At 43.5% G+C, this 22,401-nt stretch overlaps 1 protein-coding gene and 1 long non-coding RNA gene across 6 annotated transcripts in view; one reads left to right on the top strand and one right to left on the bottom strand.

The window, feature by feature from the left end:
• LOC109281979 (uncharacterized) overlaps nucleotides 1-5,260 on the bottom strand; it is a 19,882-nt gene extending 14,622 nt beyond the window's left edge. The window contains exons 1-2 of one of the 3 annotated variants that reach the window (XR_009462015.1): nucleotides 4,420-5,260; nucleotides 874-1,534 (exon numbers count right to left, since the gene is read on the bottom strand). This is a non-coding gene — a long non-coding RNA (uncharacterized LOC109281979). Of the gene's footprint in view, nucleotides 1-873; nucleotides 1,535-4,419 lie in introns of those variants that run through there. The other 2 variants (XR_009462016.1, XR_009462014.1) reach the window with 2 other exon arrangements.
• Nucleotides 2,604-22,401, top strand: HOXB9 (homeobox B9). 3 transcript variants are annotated; one of them, XM_059727036.1, is made up of 2 exons: nucleotides 2,604-3,359; nucleotides 4,152-4,425. In XM_059727036.1, exons 1-2 carry the CDS (start codon nucleotides 2,828-2,830, stop codon nucleotides 4,232-4,234), a joined length of 615 nt encoding a protein of 204 aa, XP_059583019.1. In that variant the 5' UTR covers nucleotides 2,604-2,827; the 3' UTR covers nucleotides 4,235-4,425. The 3 variants fall into 3 exon arrangements, with proteins under 3 accessions (XP_059583019.1, XP_059583018.1, XP_006277975.1); XM_059727035.1 differs by lacking the exon at nucleotides 4,152-4,425 and adding an exon at nucleotides 22,053-22,401 and having other exon boundaries at nucleotides 2,680-3,359; XM_006277913.3 differs by lacking the exons at nucleotides 2,604-3,359; nucleotides 4,152-4,425 and adding exons at nucleotides 18,172-18,872; nucleotides 22,053-22,401.

Raw genomic sequence — 22,401 nt, 5'->3', positions numbered from 1 at the left:
AGCCATAGTAATGCGCGGCTTATGTCTTCCCATAATATCCCTCTTCCTAGCCCGGATCCTGGTCTCACCCCCTCCCTCAAAAGTACCGACACTGCTAAATTCAATCGTTGGCAAGAGTAAGGGATGATAGAAAAGGGAGCACGTCTGTGAAGCCAGGAAGGGTTTGCAACACGTATCAACACATAATACACGGTGGCGTGAGAACACGCCTGATGCTTTTTACCGCGACGTTAGCACGCTTACACCAGATTGAGATAATACTCTGAAACCCGAGATAAGCTGGCCAAGTAACTCAAAACTCGGTTAACAGCAAGGTCCTAACCCAGCAGGCAGGACTTCTCCTGGGACGTGCAGCTGGGAGGGGCGGAAGCAAATACATTTTTTTGTGAAACACTAACTCCTGGGGAAGGAGGAATCGACCAAGCGTGAAGGGTTTGCCATTTCATAACCATTTATGAGACTCAGCCCCTGATGGTCCTTTAGTTAAAGACTATTTTAAGGTATTTTGTCTGCCGGAGATCTCTCTGCCTCTTGCTAAGCAGGAATGTATTTCCCCTGAATTCAGCTCCACATTCCAGGGGTCACGTTTACGAGGACTGTAGTCAGCAAGGCGGGTAATAAAATGCTTGCACGGAATCTGGAGAAGTCGGAAAGTCACACTTGGGAGGTGCAAAGCTAGTGGAGAATGTTGTGCCTGGGTATTTCATAAGCAGAGCTTTGTTTCCTTGTGTTTTCGAGTTGCCAGGCATCTGGGGAGTTTTGTTTTTTGCTTTTAATGGGCATATCGTGATTATTTACCAGTCCTTAAAGAAAAAAAAAACTCAGAAATGTACCGCATAGACGCATACACAAGTAATATCAAGATAGCCTCTCTGGAGATTTAAGTTTTAATAAGTTTGCTGGCTGCCAAAAATCCCGTTTGTGCCTAGTCCTTACAGAGGCAAGGTTTAAAAAGCAGTGGATAGTTTCCCAGGAGAGACCAACTTTCTCCCAGTTCTATGAACCCGGCATCCGCGCGCGCGGCTGCTCAGAAACGTGCCCATTCCACCGACTTCGCCATTCAATAAAAGGCTTTCAATTACGATCCGGATAGGATTTAGCCAGACACGTCCTTTAAAAAAAAAATCCCAGAACAGAGTTCAAATTAATTCAAAATATTATAAAATGCCCTACGCGGCCACTCGTTTAAAGCTGCAATATCATTCACTCCAAAAGAAGCGAGTATGTATAATGCATGCGCCTATGGAGAGCGCAGGACTCGGCTTCCTTTATCTTTGAAATGTAGGATCTTCAATTAAAAAAAAATCCAATTTGATATAGTTTACAAAAAAAGAAGCCTTTTCCACAGATTCCGATCTTCATGCTCATGGGGCTGCGGGAGTGTAAAGCCTCTGATTTCAGTCTCGTTCCTGCTTTATGCCAGCCTGCGGTCAAAACCAGCCCCGCGTAGTGCCTGCCATGGCTACAGTGTTGAACTTTGCTTAGCAAGAAGTCGAGGCCCTGAGTCCGCTTAACTGTGAATGATCTTGGGTTCCTAGGGGAGGGTGTTAATAATGAATGTGAGCTGGATACTTATCCTCACAGATGAGTATGTGCCGGGTTAGCTCACTTCTCCTGTCCTGTTGTACTCTCAGCTCTCCCTAATGCCGCCCAAACTCCCTTTCCTGGCACTTTCCCCTCGGTCAGATTCAGACCCCAGCCATTGCTGAGACAACTTGGAGCTGCCCAAATGCACTAGACTTCTTTGCCAGGAAGGGCTCGATCCCAGCTGCTAACACCCACCCACCAGTGTACCCAGTGAAGGCCACAAGGAATGAACTTCGGACTGGGGCAGAGCATTTCCTGGGGAAGAAAAACCCTGGCCAGACGTGCTAGGTGCGGTTATAGGGGGTGGGTAGCTCGGTGGCTTCATTTATATCTTCACCATCCACCTGCATGTTGAGACCCGAAATTAAGCCCAGAGGAGGCGGCCAGATCGTGTTAAACATACCCTTTGTGCATATATTTACGGCCTTTATATTTATATCCAACACGCCTAAGTGTGCAGCAGCGGGGTTCACATGCTTGCAGTACGTGCTGTGGGGTGTGTATACTCCTCTCCTCACGTGTGTGGCTGCAGGTAGGGGATGGGCTCAGTGCCTTCTCCATGGCTTGCCTTTCAGACTCAGCTCTCAAGCTGGGGTTAAACGCACGGGCTGGGGAAATCGGGGTGTCTGAAGGTTGAGCTCGGTGCAGAGAGGAGATACCTGCCCACCCTCTTTTGGGCAGACATCCCCACCTTCCAGGCTAGACACTACCTCTCTGCCTCCCACCGGATCGCTCCAGGGCGATTCCTCTGAAAAGCTGAGAGCAGAGCTGTGAACAAGTGGTATCACATCCCCGCGTGGGGAGGGAGGGGAGAGGAGGGGCGAGGGACCCTCAGGTTCATTACCGATGCCTGCATTTCTCTTCGATCCCAGAAATGCACTCCCGGTCCTCTGCAACCCAGTGAAGTTTCCCATTAAAATTGACACCAGGGGATGGTCCTAGCAGGCTTGTCCATCCCGGATTGGTTAGCTCGCCGGAAGTGGCTCGCAGACGCATTTTCTAACAGATAAGTCCGTTGCCAGAGACCTTTTCCCCTTGTCCCAAAACATATTTTTTGCAAAAGCCCCAGCCAGCTCCAGCCCGCCGCTGTGCCCCACGCTGCCATCAGTGCTATGGGCCAAAGGGAACAGTGACAACCCGCTTTTCCACCCTCCCTTCCCACCCCCACCCCCTCCTTAGCAAGGCTCCACAGTGCAAACTGGGGAGGGGGGATTTTTTCCCCACCTCCTTTGGGGGTGAAATGAGTCGCCATCAGCCAGGACTGCGGTTCCTTCCACCTCACTTCCACCCGGGTTGGGGAGACCCTCCAGGGCCCCTTGGTCCCCAGAAGATCCATCCCTGCCTGTACGCACCAAGAGGCAAAGACGAGGCGTGCTATTTGGGATTTGATGCTGAGAAATATCCGCCCCCCCAGGCTGAGGTGCCCTTTTTCTCCAAGCTGGAGCCCGGATCTGGTTCCAGCAGCCCTGGGAGTGGACCTGGTCACCGCTTCGGCGCCTCGCTGCCGCCGTATCTGTCCATCAGACCAGCAGGGTCCCAACCGGCTCCTCTGCCTACTGCCTTCACTCCCCCCGCTGTGCAGGGGCATCCGCGGGAAGGTAACTCCCCAGGCTCCTGCTCAGACACTGAGAAGGGGGATTATGAGGTGTCGCTCATACTGAAGCCCGCCTATGGATCTGAGACACCTAGCAGAGAAGATCAGTCCTTTTTTCCGCAGGAAGCTCCATCTTTAGACAGGTCTAAAGATGATAAAACAGCACAAGAAATCCAAGGTGGGTAAAAAAAAAAAAAAAAAAAAAGCTGGGGAGGGGGGCAGAGAGGAGGGGGAAAAAAAACAAACCTTGATTGCAAAAGAAGGCAACAATGTCAGTGGTCGGAAAGGGTAGGGACAGCAGAAGGTCTGCAGTCAAAACAAGGTGATTGCAGCCAGGCTGCCAAGGACTGGAGTATTTTCCCCGCCCCCACTAACACAATGGCCCCCGTTAGTTAAAAACTAATTTACAGCAGGATAGAGCTCAGGCCAGGCTAAAATCCCAGCCCTCCATCTAAACGGGCTCTACAGGAAGGACTAAAAGAACAAAAAGAAAAGAATCCGTGCTAGGAGAGATTGTCTTGGTGGTAACAAGTGGTGGGATTTTCCCCGCATGCTTTTTTGCCCCGGTTATTCTCTTAGCACTGAGTACGCTTGTGCACTCTCTCGGGCAGGTAAGTAAGCTGTGGACACGAAGCGCTGGGGGAGCGGGTGTGGGCGACCGGGGGCTCTTTGGGGTGAGGGGGGCTGGGGGCTGGGAAATGCTCCGAGTGCCAATTGCAAAGGTTTCCCTCCTCTCCTCAGCCGCAGACACCTGTATAGAAACCCCCCTGCCTGCCCAGCCGTGGGAAGTGGTGGTCAGACCTTTACTTTAAGGGGGAAAAAAGAGGTCCTTTCATACCAATCCTCTAAAATATTCGCCTAAAACCCCACCTTTGCTTCTTCCCCAATATTGAAGACAACGATTTTGGGGGCGGGAGAATCCACAGCCTCCTAAGAGTTATTTTTCCCCTTCTACTGGTCTGTTCGCCAGCTCCGCGGTTCCAGTCCGTAATAATAATAAGAAGGAAACCATACAGCCGGCGCCTGCCACCCCGGAAACCGAACTCAAATTAAATGACCTCCTCCCAACTATTTAAACCCCAAAGCGGACTCTTCATTGGGGTTCAGGCGTGGGGGAGGGGACTCCTCAAATTCCGTCGGGGTCTTCACAATATAAAAGGACCAACTTCAGAAACTGCCCGCCTGCATCTTGCATGGACGATCTAGTCCTTTAAAAAAGAAATAAGAAGAGGAATTACCTTTTCACTTCCACGAAGCGATCGTCGTTTCTTTGCTGCCTGGGTCTTTTTATTTGAAATCGCAGTATTTGTGTGGGTGATCAGATTCGTGCCCTTTTACCTGAAAAAAAAGACTGTTTCCTAGACTTGAAACTGTAAGGTCATTTCGACAGGACTGCCAAGTCCACTTACTTGTGGCGACAGCTAAGCCGTTGTGTCGCCACGAGTTCGTTCACAGACATCAGAGAGGGGGGAAAAACCATGCATTTGTTTCAGAGCGACTGTATCTTTAGATTTAATTTCCTGTCCCTTTTCTACTTTCATACGTCTCTGGTCATTATGTGGGAAAGGCCTCTTGGACTAGCCGGTGTAACAGGATTGAATAGTTGAACTTATCAGTCCTTTAGTGAATCCCCCCGCCCCTCTGAAATGACCGAATGGTGGTCACTTATTGAGTACCTGATTTTAAAGAGCGTAGGTTTGTGTATTTCAGATACTTCCTTCCAAGGAGCATTTATCTTCTTTGATCTTAAACAACTGATTTACAAAAATTAAAACCTGAGGGCAAATCCTCCTAAAAGGCAGCAGATGAAAGAAAGGAAATCAAACTCTGAAAACAGTTAAGGCTAGAGCTATACAAGCGTTTTTTTCTCTGGTAGGCTAAAATAATTTCCCTCCGATCCCTGGAAGCTATGGGGAAGTCAGCTAAACTAAAAGTTTAATTTAAAAAAGTTAAATGGGCATTTGCAGAACGACTGCTCATTGGATCATAAAATAAGATGGTTTAAAGCTTTTTGGTCGTTTCTATTATTTAAGCACAATCAATGTAACGATTTTTATTTTTCTGTACCTGCTGCTAAATTACTTTTTAAGGCTTAGTTTTAGCCGCTTCACCAAAACATTCTCCTACTAATTAATGGAAATCTCAATTGACTGAGTCAGTAACTTAGTTGCATCTGCAGAGACTAATGAAGATTTTAAAATAGAGCGGGTTTTTCCCCCCCTCTCTTCTCACAGAGTCCGATCCAGCCAAGCATGTGAGTGCTTTTACTAACGTCCTAGAGGGGTTATTCATGTGACCGAAGTTAACTCACATGTTGAATTCTTCGAGGGACCCAGTGTAAATGGAGTTAATATGACAATTTAACTTCCGATTTAGTCCAGGATAATTTCTTGGGGAGGGGGTTCTAATACCTAAATTAACTGCGAAACAGCAGCTCTGGATTTCCAACAGTTTGATAAAGTAGTTATTAAAAAGTTACTGAAGTATAATTTTAAGCTCGGGGTCTGGCTAAAAACAGAACATTTTTCGTTTTCTCTCCCAACAAAGTGTTACATGGATAAGGGGCCCCAGATGAAAACTGGAGGGGTAGTTAGAGGAGCCTGTCCACGCTAAATATACCACTTTCGTTTTTTTTCATATTTCTTGCTGTTTGAAAAAAAACTCCACCCCAAAACTCTCGCTCCTGAGTCTGCTTTGAATCACAGAGACTGAGGTGAGAATCAGTCCTGCATTCCGATTTCCTTAATTCTTCAGACACCGGGGGGGGGGGGGGGGGGGGTCGATCAGACCCTTCCGACACATCAAGGCAGGGGTCAGTTACAAAGATTTTCTTTGCAGAAAACGACTCTCTTCATCCCAGAAAACCGCGGTACTGAGGATAGCGACTTTTTTTCAATGCGTTCAAGTGTGCTCTGGGAAAACCAGAATGGCATTGTCCTGTGGTTTCCTACGGCTTTCCTTTGGCTAACTTCAAGAGACACGAGGGATCTTCAAACCAAATAATCTCTGTCCCCTCTGCAAGATATTTACCTGCTATTACTGTCCCTATTACCCAACGTGAACTCGGAAAGAGATCAGAGTCAGGGCTAAATTGAACCGCGAGTAAGTCCCTCCCATTCATGTCTAGTCAGTTTCACGCTTCATAGTCAATTTCTCTTCTCCTTTAAGGGAAACTTTCATGCAGCAACCGGTGAGAGAAAGATTCGGGGGATACTTTCTGGGGCTCTGTTTTACTTTTAAATAGTTTGCAACGTGATCGCAAAACCACAGAACCTGGCAGGGCAGACGCAGGACCCGAAGCTACGTTTTTAGATCAATTTTTAATTGACTCTGTTGCAAGCGGATGGTGCCCTCCTTTTTTCCACCCTTTAATTGTATCTCCTTCCCCCTACCGGAATTGGCTCCCTAGCTCTCGTATCCTAACAAACACAGGTGGGCTCTGAATATTTTATGTTGGATAATGGCTTGCGCTGCTCTTGGGATCCTAGGTAGCCTGTGGACTTTTCCAACCCACTTCCTCCTCTTTTCCAACTTCCCCATTTCGGAGATGATGGCTGCATGGCTTCATCATCTCCGATGATGATTTTTTCATTGCCCGATTCGCATTTAATTGTTAATTGACATCTGTGACTCTGCAGCTTCAGTCATTGAATCTGATTCGTGCTACTGGCCCAACGCCAGTTCGCCTTGAGTGACGTTCACACATTGTATCTGCCTTGACTGACTTTATGTATTTCTGCGTCCCAATGAATTAACAGTATAATAAAGCGGATTGCGTGGGTAATAACGTCAATGTGAAAATATGCTGATGTGAAGTGTAAAAGGATTCTGGTTTTAATTTCATTACTGGGTTGCTCACTCCTATACAAGTATTTGTGACTGGAAAAATTCCTGGCTATTCCATGTTTTGCAGAAATTTATTTTAAACGCTTCCTTCAATCCCGTTTATCTTGGATTTATCACAGATACCCCGCTTCAGAGAGAAAAGAAGCGAACAGACTTTTACTGGCAATCTAAATTCAAAGATACGTGCTCTGAAATGTGTTCAGAGAAATAGTTTTGGGGTTTTTTTTACATGGGGAACGTAGCTGCGTTTCCCGATTGTTTTGTTTAAATAAGGCAAATTTATCATTTGAAACCATCGTTTAATTTACCATTCATTCTTCCTTTCTTTTGCATCCAAACACATTTACAAATGTTTGTCTTATACTTGGCAGAGGAAACAAAAGCTGAAACTATAGCTGGCAGCTGGCTGATTGCAAAGAGTGGAAAGGGGGGGGGGGAAACCCGACCAGCCTCTGGAGCTGGAGAAGAAATTTCTTTTTAATAAGTATTTGACCAGAGAGCGCCGCCTAGAGATCAGCCGAAGTGGCAACTTCACTGATAGATAAGTCAAAATCTGGCTCCAAAACCTCAGGATGAAACTGACAGAGGAAAAAAAACGTGGAGTGGGGGGAGGGGAAGAGAAAGCAGAGCTAATAGGGGCTTGCCAGAATTAACAGCTCGGGTCTCCATGTGATGATAAGTCACTAGATGCGACCAAAGCAAAACATTTCAGAGAGGGCAGCATTATTTATTTTTATTTTTATTTTTTTCTCTTTGTTACTCCGGTCTTAATGATTTAAGCGATTACAGAAATATGGTTTGTTATTTCCAAGGCATGTGGCTAAGAAACATTTCCTGATAGTTTTTGTTTATTTGTTTTATGTCCTTTAGGCTGAGGCATAAGCTAAAAAGAATTAACTCTGCCGTAATAGCCCCATTGATATCCTTTTCCAATGGCATTCAGGCAGCGCTGTGTTGTGGATTTTGGTTGGGGGGTTTTTTAAGCCAACTTTTTAATCTTACTCATCTCCATGAGATAAGGGCTTCCCAGATGTAGCACATTCTGTTTGAAAATATTCACACAACTCTCGAGGAACTTGATGCCAAATACTCCCAGAGGCTAATTCTGATGAATGGGAACTGTAGAAAACAGCTGCTATAACAATATTTTAATAAAAATATAGCTTTGTGAAGATCTGACTAAATCACAAGGAAACCCATAATGAGCTATGGAGAATCAATATAACGTTTTTCATATGACTGGCAATATATTGCGCTATAATATGTGTTTATGTGTGTGTAATAGATACATATACATCTATACATTTGCTGATGTATGGGTACACACACTTTCATTCCCTACAACCTATTAATTATTTTAGCACCTATTCCCCTGACTAGTGGAAGTTGTCCTATAGCTAAGTAATTAATTTACTATCTAAGATCCCTAATTTGTCTCTGATGGCTAAATTTAAAACCTTTTTAAGAACTTCTACCAACAGCCAGAATAAATAGAAAATCCCATTACTTTAAAAATGTTCTTCTAGCCAGGGATTAAACTCGGGACCACTCTCCTTTTAGGTTTCTTTTCTTCTTCTCCTTCTTCTTTCTACGTTTTGTTTGTTTCTTTTTACTGCGTATTATTTATTTTTAAACCTAATCATGAGATTAAATGACCAGTGGGTTTGGTTTTCACGCTTATCTGAAGTCGTTTTCTTTATTTATGTTTTCAGTCTGTAATTTGATAGAGGGATTTTTTGATTTCCAAATGTCAGCATTGAAAGCCCGAATTTATAAAGATGTCCCTTCTACCAGTTTTGTAAAGAGAAGTGAGGGCTTCACTGCAACCGCCACGTTCATACTGGGGTTTGCCTTCTCACCTTGCGAGAGGAAAAAACGGAAATCGAGTGGTCCCAGTATTTTAAAACTCCTCCTTGCAGCAAACAAAAGCCAATATAAAAATCATTCTCATTTTAAATTGTGCTTGTCATGTACATAAGTTTGCCTTCCTTTTTTACACACACCCTCTCGTCCCCACTATATCAATACAGCGTTCAATTTATCAGTGAAACGCAACTAAAAGTTTCGGTCTCTTTGCCTTTGAGGTTGTTTTTTTCCGTCGCCGAGAGTTTGATTTAAACTTGAACTCTCCGATACTGACGAGCCATGATTGGGATAAAACCGGAGGAGATATATGTGAAAAAGTTGTATCTTCATTTTAAATCAGAGTCGATGCCAAAGATGCTTAATAATATATATTTTTCCATGTCTCGCTTCCCCACCCCCTTCCCCCCAGAAATCTAGCCTTACACAAAATAAACACATAGGAGGCTCTTGCAAACTCTCAATCTTAGTTTCCCCACTTTTACTGCGTGGAGTCTTGGTTTGCTTTTTTTCTTTTTTATTGGGAGAGGGGTGTTGTGTGTGTGTGCGTGCGTGTGTTTCAATTCCGTGTTGTCTTTTCTGTTCACTGCCTGACATGCTGTAAACTGTTTGAAGTTCAACAACATGGCTAAGTTTTATTGTATTTCCGGTACAATAGATTTATATACCATCCCTTCCAGTCTTTTAACAGCTTTGCAAATGAAATGGAGCTAAGTTATAGTCAAGTTTCTGGCTCCTCAGTGCATCTCTTGAACCCAAAGATTTTTTTTTTCCTTTTTCCCCTGAACTTTTAAACTCTAGGAAACTCACACGTTAGAAACTGAGCTACTTTCCCCTGTTGTATTTCGAATAGCTTATTTATTAATTCATTTATTTTCTTATTTATTTATTTTATCCATTTATTGGAAAAAAATCCAGCACGCAAGGTAAGCTATTTCATTTATATTGTTATGATGTTAGCAAAAAATAGACGTGTGTGATAGCAACAAGAAAAGGGACCTAGATAATGTTAGGACAATCCTTAGTTTAAACCTTAAGTCTGCTACACTTTCCCTTGCAAACTTTTAAGAATGAAGCGAGTTTCTCACCAAGCCTTGAACTTCATTTCTTCTCCAACTATCCCTTTCTCCCAACACTTCGCGGGGAAAAATTGAAATGATCCCCTTTGCAAACATGAAATCATTATTATGTATCACTGCGTCCTATTCAATGGAAAACAAGGCGGGGGGGTGGGATCCTCATTGTTGCTAGGTATAAGGAAGTGATGTTTTTACTATTACACTAACAGATTTACCCTTTTAAAAAACAGTGGATCGTTTTCCTGGAAAAAAGGGCAGTATTTTAATTTTTCCAGAATCCAACGAATTTAATTTGATTCTCAGCAGAAAGTTATCCAAACTTCTTTTTACGTTTTAATTCTTTTAAAAAATTAGTGCTGATTTTTAAAATCCCATTGAAATAATTGGAACCAGTGCTTTTAATGAGCTTCCGCTAAGAAAAAAAAACTTTAGAAATATCTGTGCTCTTTTTTTTATAGCGGAGGTAATCGCTTGATTCTCTGAAGTCAATAGGATTTTACTGTTTCCTCCGGTCTATTTGTAAACTATTTGTAAACTCCTGCAGGAGAGATCCGCTCTAGACACTGTACATAGGAAATAATTTGAATAGTTATTTCGTGCAATCGTAGGGGTTTTTTTTTGTCTTTGAAAAGATCCTTTTGTTGCTTTTGTTTCCTAGCAACTGTTTTCTATTATAAAAGTTCAGATTGCAGATGATGTCAAACAAAATGGCCGCCCAGGCGCCTTTCTTGGTAATTTTAGCCTTTGACCCAAGAATGAACTAGAACTGCTTTGTGAATTAGGTAGTTTCATGTTGTTGGGCTTTTATTTTTAAACACAAGAACATAAAACTACCTGATTTACTCCAGTTATTCTCCTCGAAATTGTTTATTCAGGGCAGTTGGACCAAAGGAAAAATGATGGGTAGGTTTATTTCTGTTTATTTATCTATTAGCTCAACCATACAGGGAAGTTTTAATATCTCCTGGGGAAGGGAGTTGTTCTCATTAGTTTGGCCAAGTGGGTCAGGGAGTGTGAATGCAGGGCTCCTCTGTGTGTTTAAATTCAGTTTCAGTGACAGTTTGGAGGAAAGTAGAATTAGGCACCAAATAATTAACCGCCGATTAAAGGCCAAATCCAACTTCCGCTAAACTCGGTGGTAACACTCCCATTGACTGTAGCCGGGCTGGGATTAGCCCCAAGTGAGAGATTCTTAAAGGTGTATTCTCCCATCCCCTCGTGTACCTGCACACACACACACAGGCAGAGGAAGTAAAGCGTGTTTGATTTGGAATAACCCATCCACCCTCAGGTCTGCATTATAACCTAACACCATGAACTCCTTCCAGTTTTTTTAAACTGGCCTATATTTTAAATTCTGTTCAGGAAAAAAGCTCTACAACAGACATACTTTGAGCAGTGCCTTTTATTCCAGGTGTTTCACCATGATAATGTGTACTTCTCCGTCTATTCTTTTAAAATGATGTATACATATATGTAATATATATGCATACACACACGGACTTCAATTAAGAATAGGCATAGTATGTGGGTTTAACATAATATACTCTACAAGGCGCTATTTCGGTTGGTGTCAAACTTACACACCTCTTTAGATACCGATAAATTCCACACATTATCGATGTATACACATGCACGAGCGTCTGTCTCCGACTAGAGAGCACTGCCTGACTGTTTTAGTAGTAAAATAAAAGTTACTTTGAACTCAAAATAAACCTAAGCGGGAACAATGGATGCAAAATGGATTTAATTAACGCTTCTCAGCTGTGGTAAAAATATTCTGATCAAAAGCCCCTTCCAGTAACATCTTTTTCTCTATAAAGTGTAACCGTATGGGGCACAGTAGCTGTTTTCTAAAAAACTGTGTGCGCTTGGGAGTATCTATAGACATATAAATGTGTATATGTATATATATCAGCAGTGGATACATATATATGTAGAGAGAGACTCAGCCATACCTAGTTCAGAAGTCCATATAATACATATTATATGCATGTATACACAATCAATCAAAGCCTGGGAGCAATTTTCTGTGTATCCATTTATGAAATTAGCATAAAAGTAAGTTGTTACATGTTATGGGCCAAAATGAAATAACTCTGCGGTTGCATCCCACGTGGCTTTTTGAAGGCTTAAACACTGATCCGCTATCTTGGGTTTTAAATATCATCTGCCACTTCTTTGTAGCCAAAGGATTGCTGTGAAATCGGTTTATTTGGGGAGAGGAATTTTTCGTGAATAATAATCATTAAAAAAAGCTGTTTTATAGGCTCTCTAACCTGGTGCGTGTGTTATCCCTGCAACTGGTCATTGTTGTAGACAACATGCCCATCTCGCCTATTAAACAAACAACCCGTCCAAAAGCAGAGGGGGGAAGTAAGTCAGCATAAGACAGACCTGAGCTCCCTACTTTGACCGGGTTTTGTGGATCTTTGTCAGAGGGACCAAGTGATAGCCCTGCTCCAGGCAGAGCTTTTAAGTGGAAATGCACAATCTTGCGAAGTTAATAATAAACCATTAGGTAATGCTACCCCTGCAGGGCACCCACTAACCTGTCTTGTCTGGGCTTTTGATTTTGGATCTCGCTTACATCAATACAAAGAGAGGAGCAAGGTCCATTGGAGTTAGGGGGCTGTAACTGAGATCAGAATCGAGCCCAGGAAGGTTTGCAGGGATTTCTTGCCAACAAAAAATGTAGTTAATTTCTCCAGGGCGGTGGGAAAAGGAAGCGGGAAACCTATCTGTGAAGTCAAACGAGGTATCATAATGATGCAGCTTATATGCTTTGCTTGTCTCTGAAGCCATGTCTTTCTTTTCATTCCTAAGTAGAAAGATAAGAACGACCTTACCTGAAGAAGCAGCTGGGCTGAGATTGCTACAAAATGATCCGCATAATAATTGCTTCCTTTTGCAAAGTGATATATACGCCTGCTCTCTTCCGCATTAAAGACAATGAGCAACTCCCGTTAATCCAACAATAAAACTCCTCAAATTCTTATTCTTTGCTGGAGTTCCAGCCTGTCTAAAAATCTCTCGCCCCCACCAGCATGTTTTAATTGTTGGCAAAAGTGCTGTAAAAATAGCCGGCTGAAAGCAGCCTCCCCACCCCCTTTTTGTTTAACAGGCTCTCTTGCCTCCGATTTTATTGAAGCAATTATTTAATAACCTTATTCTAGTACCTGTGCCTTTTTTTTCTGTCCGTGAGTGGGAGACACCCCCTCCACCACCACCATTTTAGCATGTTAATCCCTTTCCCCACTCATAATACAATTTAAACCAATTTACATCGTTGTGACCCTAAACCTAAATCTAACCTCCCAACAGTGAAAACCGCTCCATTAAAACCAACGGGTGCGAAATCCACCTACTTTCAGGGCAAGCTGAAGCGCCCCGTTTTTGCAAAGATTGTTACTGAGTTTAAAGGGGGGGGAGACCGTCTGGAAGCCAAAATCTTGCTTCCAAAGGACCATCAAACTTTCTTTCCTCTCCTTGTACTTTTCAAACGCACATACGCTTTTACTTTACAAGGGATCTAAATGTTTTATTAACTGCTAAGGTTACAAACCTCATTTGGAATTGTGTTTTTTAGCCAGAGTATAGTTTCGGCTCTTGGAAACCTGCCCACATGTGTAAGTTGTTTTGCTTCTCTTCAGACAAGGAATTTTTCCCCCCTCACCACTTACGGATTTTTAACAGACGGCAGCATTCAAGCTGAGAGCTAGCACAGGAAATGGTAAAGGTAGAACCCTCTGCTTTTAAGCCACAGAAACTTATTTCACTTTTTTTTTTAAAGGGTGCTTTTTTTTTCCCCCTCTTCAGGAACTTTTTTGTGTGCGAGTGTCTCGCCCTCCTCTTGCGTTTGGCAAGGACTCCTGACTAAAGTTCCTTTCAACCCCTCTTAGACCTGTGTAAATGTATCATTCATAAATCCTGCTTTGCTTTATGCTGAGTTTTGATTTCGGTTTCCTGGCTCTTTCAAGAAAGTCAGTTGTTAGGGTTGTTTGGTTTTTTTTTTAATGTGAAATGTTTTTCACAGCTGCAAAATGAGAGATTTGGGGTTCGGGTTATCTTGCAATCTGCCCTTCGAGCTCTCCAGAGCTATGAAGTTCACTCCTAACTTCTATTCAAGCTCTAGTAGCCTTAAATATTTTGCATTGAACTGCAGGATTTTCTCTTAAATGAGACATGTTGTACATCGACGCCATATTGGCCCCAGGCTCAGACACCCTGGGTCCAATTTCCCAGTCCTTAGTCACTAACTAATTTAAGTAAAGGACACGGGATTAGAGCATTTGCACCTTCAGCATTTTCCCACCTTCCCCTCATTCATGATCAAGAAGCGAAATCATATGGGCGGGAAGGTGGCATATCTAATCACTGACAACAACACCCCCTCCAAAAAAAGTGTTTAAATATGTTTCCGGCAAGAAACGGGTCCTCTTCTATTTTTGTCCCCCTTATGCTGATAAATAAGAAAAATGTGACTATAACACTGTTACGGTCTACAAATTTAGAAAGCATGTTACATTTAACGGGTCCTAGTATAAAGGTATCAGCCCACCCAGCTGATTGTTCCTGATGAAACTGAGCAGAGGAGGTGTGTATTTCAATGAGAAATGCTCTTTGGAAAGCATCTCTTCCCCATCCTATAAACAATAAAGTATATTTATAAACAGTAACTAAGTTAAAAAAACCCCCACCAAACAATCCCTTTTGGCTTTCCAGCTCAAACAAAACCTGTTTAGACTTCTTCACAAATTCCGCTTAGAAACTTTGGCATCGATTCTGATCACAAGAAAAAGTTTCCACTTCAGGACTCCCCCCAGCTCTCTTTAAACAACTATTCCAGTTGAGTTTCCTGAATCCGGTTCACAAATGCACAGCTCTGAGAAGAGTCCATCTAGCCAACAAGCCCCAGCAGAACTTTTCTCTCCTCTGTCCAAATGGACCAAAGTTGCATTAGAGCAATTTACTTGTAGAAGCCCGAGTGAGGTCAGCTTCTCCTTGTCTGCTTTTCCTTGACCAAAGTTATTTGCGAACAAAAGAGCTTTTCATGAGATTTCTGGTTGTGTGTTATTTTTGGCTTTTTGTTTTTCATCCCCTGCAATGTAAAGCCGTTAAAAAATAGCACCAGAGGACTCCAAACAGACAGATTTGGTATTAAGATAGAACTGTAATGGAAGGACACCCCTCTGCAGCCCCTGCGCTTTGGAAAAAAGGATACAAGGAGATGAGATATGGTCATATGTGTGTGAAAAAAATCAACTGCTGGACGAAGAACAACCTCCAAAGTAGCGAAGGTAAATGGATTTTGCAGAACTCCTTGTGTGAGTCCTACCCACTGGGGACCTCGAGCCCTTTGGATTCTAATTCAGAGTCGCACTCTAGGAGTCTTCGGGGCTTGAATTTATATACTACAGAAAATTATATACTCAGAGGCTGACATGCCTCAGCGGAGGGGCACTCAGGGCTTCTGAGCTGTCTTTTCCAATGGTGTAGTAAGGTTAGAGTGTTTGCTGTATCTTTATTCCAGGTAAGATGCGCCCCATTTCATCTCGCACCCATAGAACAGGTGCTTGGCCTCAATCAGTGATCACGAATTTCACACATATTGATTGCACCCGCTTCCCCACGGTTGATACACACATGCACACACATATATATGTACGCACACACAGACACACCACACTTCGGTCAACAAAGCGAGTGGGATCGCCACCCTACCCCGTCCGTCTGTCCTCGCCTGGACACGCTGCCCTGGGAGTCGGGGAGGTCCTGGAGATGTGTGCTGCCACAGATTGATTTTAAAAAATCATTTCTGAAAGGCAATAACGCGGAGAAATATGACAATGTCCGCAGCGAGGTAGTATTTCACCTTTTAATGACACGGGGGTCTTTCCAGTTCCAAACCTCCCTAACTCTTGAGGAACTTTAGGGGCTAACGGAAAAAGAAAACAGGGGGGAACAAAAATGAGGGATTACCCAAGGTGTTTCGCACCAACCCGTTTTTGTGACACGGTCCCCTTAGAAAAAAAGATTGAAAGGAGGCTTGCCCCTGCTTGCACTGACACTATAAGGTCTCTGGGTTTAGGTAGGAACCCCGAGGTACTCAACAGGGGAGAATGCTGCTCTTCCACCGGGGCAAAGCCATTGGGACAGAAAAGGAGTTACTTCGGATTTATCCCGATGTCAAGGAAAGCGGACTGAGAGCTAGCCGGGACCCGCACCTGGGTAAATTTACTCTCGCAACCTTTGCAGCTAAGCGGCTACAAAAACATCCCAGTGATCTTCAACCAAAGAAAAGATGGGCGCTTCTTTTTTTGGTGGGGGGGGTGGGTGGAGGGGGAACTATCCCCAGATTCATGTCTTGATTCAGAGATGTTAACCATAAGAGTCAATATCTCATAGCCTGAGCCCCCAGCCCGGTCGCATCATTTAAAGAAAATAACCCATTTCCCAATAGCGACCCAGGCAGAAGAACACAGAGCGGGGGACACTTCGAAATACATCGCACTAACAAACCAGAGGGCAGCTGCTTCCGGGAGACACAACTGATAGGAATTAAGGGGGTTGGAGCTGGGATTTTTCAGTGCCTTTATCATTTTCCAGTCGCAGTAAAACACCTCGGTTTGAGAGATATGCCCTGCAAGCACAGGCACTGAGATGCGGGAGAGATGCGCTCTGCGGAAAAGCAGCGAGAGGTTTGCTTTCCTTTTATTTCAAGGCGGCTACTTGGAAGCCAGCATTTGGTTCTTATTCAGCTCCTGGAGATTTACACCAAATAGGCACGAGGGTGCAAGGAACGGGGACGGATTAGTATCGCTGTATCATTTCCAGGCACCTATGGTCCATTCGCTTTCCCAAGAAGGCTGTATTACAGGGACAAGTCCACACAGAGGCGAATCCATGCTGGCTGCAGTTAGCTGAAGTCCAGGGCTACATTTGCCCCTAAGCACAGCATCCACCTTTCCCTTCCTCTACATTAAAAAAAATTAATCACTGGACTGTCTTGAAACAAACGCATCTGACAGCGTACCTTGGTAGAGCAGCCCCTGCTACCGCCACATAATCAGGCTAGTTAGGAGCTGCCTCTGCTGCAAGCCCTGTGCTAAGCGCTTGCTTCATTCCTAGCCAAAGAAACCCAGCCCGTTTGAGAAAAATCATACTTACACACAAGCGGGGTTTGTGGGTTTAAACACATACAGGACATACATAGATGCATAGGAAGGTATGGTGGGCGGGAGAAGTAAAGCATAGTCTAAAATGTGAAAGAGTCCCTTTTTCCCCCCTTTCTTTTCCACAGGCAATAAATTCAAGGCTATAAAAATCAAAGAAAGCTAATGTAAGTTTTATTAAACTATTTAACCGTCACAAGTTTAACGCGTTGTGTAACAAAGCAGGATCAGTGCCATACTGTATTTTACTAGGCTTGTAAAGTTAAATGAAGGCTTCTGATTTCTACGATGTGTTCAGCTCCTTTAGCCCTGGCAACACAATCCTGGTATTATGCTGGGGAACATATGCAGAGAGATTCTGATTTCCCCCCCCCCCCCCCCCGTTTAAAACAAACGCTGGGGGATCTCGTGGTGGCAGGGGGGGTCCGCCAGGCAAAGTTCTGGTGTCCCATACACAGCACATATTCCATTTCATATTTTCCCATATTAAATCCCCCCCCTTCCAGAAAGCGTCATTATTTGGAGCCCGAACCCCTCTTCCACTCCCCGCCTAGGTCCAATCTTTGAAAAAATAAATGCATGCATACATAGCTTTATAGGCACGTGGATTATACATCAAACACACCAATTGATATTAACCCCTTTTTGGGGGGCTAAATTGTCCATATTCTCCCCTTATTCCAATAGCCCTCTGGAGCAGCCTGCAAGGTTGTCTGTTATTCTGCATTCCCCACATGATGGTTATGAGAAGCCAAAGAGAGGGCATCAGCATCTTTCTTTCTTTCTTTCTTTCTTTCTTTCTTTCTTTCTTTCTTTCTTTCTTTTATTAATATTGTTGTTATTATTTTCTTTTCCCCTCCTGTTTCCCCAGCCAAACCTACGCAGGGATATTAGCCCCGCACTGTATGTTTCGTGGCTTCCAAAACTCCTGACGTTCTGCAACATTGCATAAACATAAAACAATCCATCCTTGATATGGAATGCAAGGGCGGATGACAGCAGTGCGCAGCCCCCTTGGCTTCGATTGATTTACGCCTATACTGACGCTTTATCAGGCACACGAAAAAAGTTTGACCAATCATTTTGCTAGGAGCTCACCACACAGCAGCCCAACTGTACTTTGTTGGCTAGGAAGTTGGAGAAAGGGGTTGAGTACAAATCTAGATCTGTCCTATATATTTTTTCCCTTCATTGAACCGTGCTTTGTATGATGTCTGAGAATGTCCATTTCTGGAACTCTTAGCAATTATTATGTCGACTCTATTATAAGTCATGAAAGTGAAGATTCGCCTTCAGCTAAATTTTCATCTGGGCAATATACGAGTTCCAGGCAAGCTGGGCATAATGAGCATCTAGAATTCCCCTCTTGTAGTTTTCAGCCAAAACCGCCAGTTTTCAGCGCCTCTTGGACTGCTTTGAATCCACATTCTTCTGGTACCCTTCCTTCGGTCTATCATCCATATATTCAACATCAAAGCGTCCCTTCTGATAGCAGGTATCTACGGAGCTGGCTGGATCCAGTACCCAGAGCAGAGAACATACCCGGGCAGGGATCAGTTAAAGCAGAACCGCTGCTGGGGCACCCCGGGGAAGTGCATAAACAGGGAACACAGGAGTACAATTTAGAAACTTCTGCTGGAAGGGAAGGGATCGTTTCCACTCAAAGGCCCAGCTTCGAGGACAATAAAGTTTGTGAAGGAAGCGAGGACAAAGACAGGCCAGATCAAAGTAAGTTATAAAAGTGAGGAAGTAAACAGTATAAAAGCGGAGGAGGTGCAATAAAACGAGACAATGCAAAGTAAAGTTAAAATCATGTCTGAAAGAAAACTCTCAGATTACTGGTGCCAGCCTTCGGAGACGGCGGTTGGGAGGCGGGTGGCAATGCCTAGAGATCTTTGAGCAAAATATAGTCCAGGAACAGATGGGGGGGGAAAAGCTTTATTAACTGATTTTCTTTACCGATATGCATTTTCCTCTCTCCAGCTGATTTAAGCACCAAACCCATCTCTTTGCTAGTAAAGGGTAAATTCGACTTGAAACTGTGTGGGGGGCGGGGGGTTGGGGGAGAGAAGGGGTAAATATTGGGAGGAAAAGGGGATTCGGAAGGGGGAAAGGGACGCAAGGGGGTTTTTTTGGAAAAGGGAGGAAAACGAGGGGAAAAGTTCACATGGGGAAGTGAACAGCAACTGTATCTATTTCATGCTGTCTGGTCTTTACCTTGAGAGAGAGAATTGTTGAGGGCTGGCTCGGTGCTTTCCTCTGTCACGCTATCTTTTTGCTTGTTTGTTTGTCAATTTGTTTATGAAATGCAACGTTTAAGGGTATGAATATTTCAAAGCCACGCTCCCAAACCAGGGCGAGGGAGATAGAAATGTAATGAGGTCTTTATTTGGAATGTAACAGATTGGCGAACACTTAAAACTAATCATGTGCCTCTTTCGTGACCTGTTTTCTGGAAAATGGAGAAATGCAATTAAAAAAATATACAGCTTTAGATCAAAACCAAGGACATGAGACGGGGGGGAAAATCATTCTCGTTTAGCTTCTCTTAGGCTGGTTTTTATGTGGGTTGCTTGCAAGGTAAAACGGAGCTGGTCTCAGAGCAGGATGAAATAAGGCACGGTTCAGCACCGTTGCAAATATTTTGCATTGAATGAACACATTTTTAAACCGAACTCCTCGCATGCTCCAAGAATAGAGCTATCCAGATTGTTTATATCTATATTTATGTATGCATGCACAGATAATCATCCCCCCAATTCACTTTATTTCCCCCCTTTTTCATAATTGCAACTGAGTTTGCAGTTGCAGCCATGCGATTAAAAATAAAGGAGCCCTTTATTTCTCGTCTTGCGATCTGCAAAAGTGGCATTATTTCTATCCTGTAACCTACACCGTGCACACACACATACAAGAAAAAAAGAGTCGGTTTTTTGTTGTGCTGGGCAGAGGTCCAGAACAAACTGCAACCGTGAGGTGAATGATTTGAGAGAATTAAATATCCAGGTTGTGTGCTCAATGTCCCTGAAATTAAATATATAAAAATCTTGTCCAAGAAAACGCTATGAAGTTATAAGTAAGTGCAGAGATCCACGTTAAGAGGATGCTATGTGGTTTCTATGGTATGTGGTTAAGACGCATATTTTGTTTTAAATAATAGTTCAATTTTGGCTGATGTTGAGAGAAAGCCAAAAAAATGTCTATCTCAGTACTGCAAGAGGGGGCTGTTTTGCAGAGAGCGCTCGCACCAATTTCAGCGACTGTTTCAATTTTTGAAAGTATTTCACAATAATTAATCTGTGCAGGATAGCTGGCAACTCGAGGTTTTAATTTACTTGCTAGATTTTGAAGGGTAAGACCTGCCAAAAATCCTTTCTCATTTGCTTTCCTGTTTAGGGGCTTGTGTACACTTAATAGATAAACCTATTTTCCTGTAGAAAATGTCATGTTTTTCTAACGATCCGAGATATCACAAAAAAAGGATCTTTTATGAAGAAGAGCCTTCCACTGCCATTAAAAGAAAGGTAGCAGTATTAACAGTATCAATTATTAACAGCATTCTTCCTCTTTAATATTTAATTCTGCATATTAGATCAAGTCAATTACATTAAGGAAGTAGCCGTGCAAATTTGTAAGATGCAGTACTTACAGTGGAAGATTAACCGGATTATTTTTAAAATATTCAATACATTTCATTTTACTGTAGAGGAAACATTCTGATGGTATATTTTTTTATCATGCTCTATTTAATTGGTGTAAAGGTTTATGGCTTAAGCCATCATTCCAGGAGACGCAAAGGAAGCAAAACAGAAAAAATGTGGTCTGCCCAGAATATGCTTCTTGTTATTCTTTCCCCCTCCCCATCTCGGTTACCTAACGATCGGCCAGTTAATGTTTACATGAACAAGGAAATGCCTACAATGCTTTTACCCCCCAAAAGCTGCCTCAGCACACCTTTTTCTGAAGAGTTAACCAGTCTACTTGGTTAGCTGCTGCGTGTGGCTAGTGCGAAGTGTTTGGAATATTGGACTAATATTTAATGGCTCTGATCTTCCTTCTAAAGATTTCTTCCCCCTTTCCCCTTTCTTTCCCCATGTTGAGACCAATGAATGTTTTTAATGTTCCAATTTCCCTTTGAGGGCAGGAGATGGGGGCGGGTGAGGGAGGGGGGGTATTTTTACTGCATTACTTAAGTTTAGAAAACACCGCTGCAAATGCAAATGTCTCTCTTGATAATACTGACCCGATCACAGGGAAGAAGCCCTCGAGCCCTTATTGTAGCAGGAGTATTTCTTGCCACTTAGCCAAAAAAAAAAAGAGACATGATTTATTAAAGGCTTTATTCAGAAGTAATCTGTGGATATATTCGTAGCCTGAAATACAAGCCGGTAGGAATGGATGGACAGATCTGCAAAAAAAAAAAAAAAAAATGTCCTGGCCAGTGCTGCATGTCTGCAGAGGCATGTGGGCGTTGGGTTCACAGGATAGACAGGCATGCAGCCATGCACATGGAGGTCCCGATCCTGGCCACACTTGAGCACGTGCTGAACTTCGCCACTCTCGATTCCAGGGGGAGACCTGCAGTTGGAAAGTCCAGCACGTGCTCACGCGTGGGCCGGATCGGGGCCCTGTGCCTCCACGCTTACATACCGGGGTGCATAAAACATCCGTGCTTTTCACGTGGCCTTTTCTTCAAACGCAGAACTTAGTGGGCATTTCTTCTCTCGGCTGTATATGTGTTTACGTGTTTGTTTGTATATATATATATATATGGGTGTGTGTCTATATATATGTAGCCACACACATATATAGATAGCCATATTCTTAATATCTGATGGCATTATTTATTAAGGACTTTCTGAGAACCGATCAGGATACACAGTATTGATCTTGCTGCTTTTCTTTCAGCCAACCCCGCTGCCAACTGGCTGCACGCCCGCTCCTCTAGAAAAAAGCGATGCCCCTACACGAAATACCAGACGCTGGAACTAGAGAAGGAGTTTTTGTTCAATATGTACCTCACCAGGGACCGCAGACACGAAGTGGCCAGACTCCTCAACCTGAGTGAAAGACAAGTCAAAATCTGGTTTCAGAACCGCAGGATGAAAATGAAGAAGATGAACAAGGAACAGGGCAAGGAGTGAACCAGAGCAAAGCCTCTCTGCCCCCTCCCCGCCCCCCGGTCCACTCCCTAGGCCCCTTTCCCAGCTGATGCTGCCATCCTGCCCCTGTGCTGAGAAATAAACAATGACCGTGG

The sequence above is a fragment of the Alligator mississippiensis genome, chromosome 4, assembly GCF_030867095.1.
Source record: "Alligator mississippiensis isolate rAllMis1 chromosome 4, rAllMis1, whole genome shotgun sequence".
NCBI lineage: Eukaryota > Metazoa > Chordata > Crocodylia > Alligatoridae > Alligator > Alligator mississippiensis.
This window is presented reverse-complemented; position numbering and strand designations above follow the sequence as displayed.

Excerpts from the sequence above, each read along its gene's own strand:
- HOXB9 (XM_059727035.1), top strand. The coding sequence starts at position 2,828 with ATGAGTCGCCATCAGCCAGGACTGCGGTTCCTTCCACCTCACTTCCAC. Across the intron at positions 3,360-22,052 it reads AACAGCACAAGAAATCCAAG|CCAACCCCGCTGCCAACTGG; the intron begins GTGGGTAAAAAA and ends CTTTTCTTTCAG.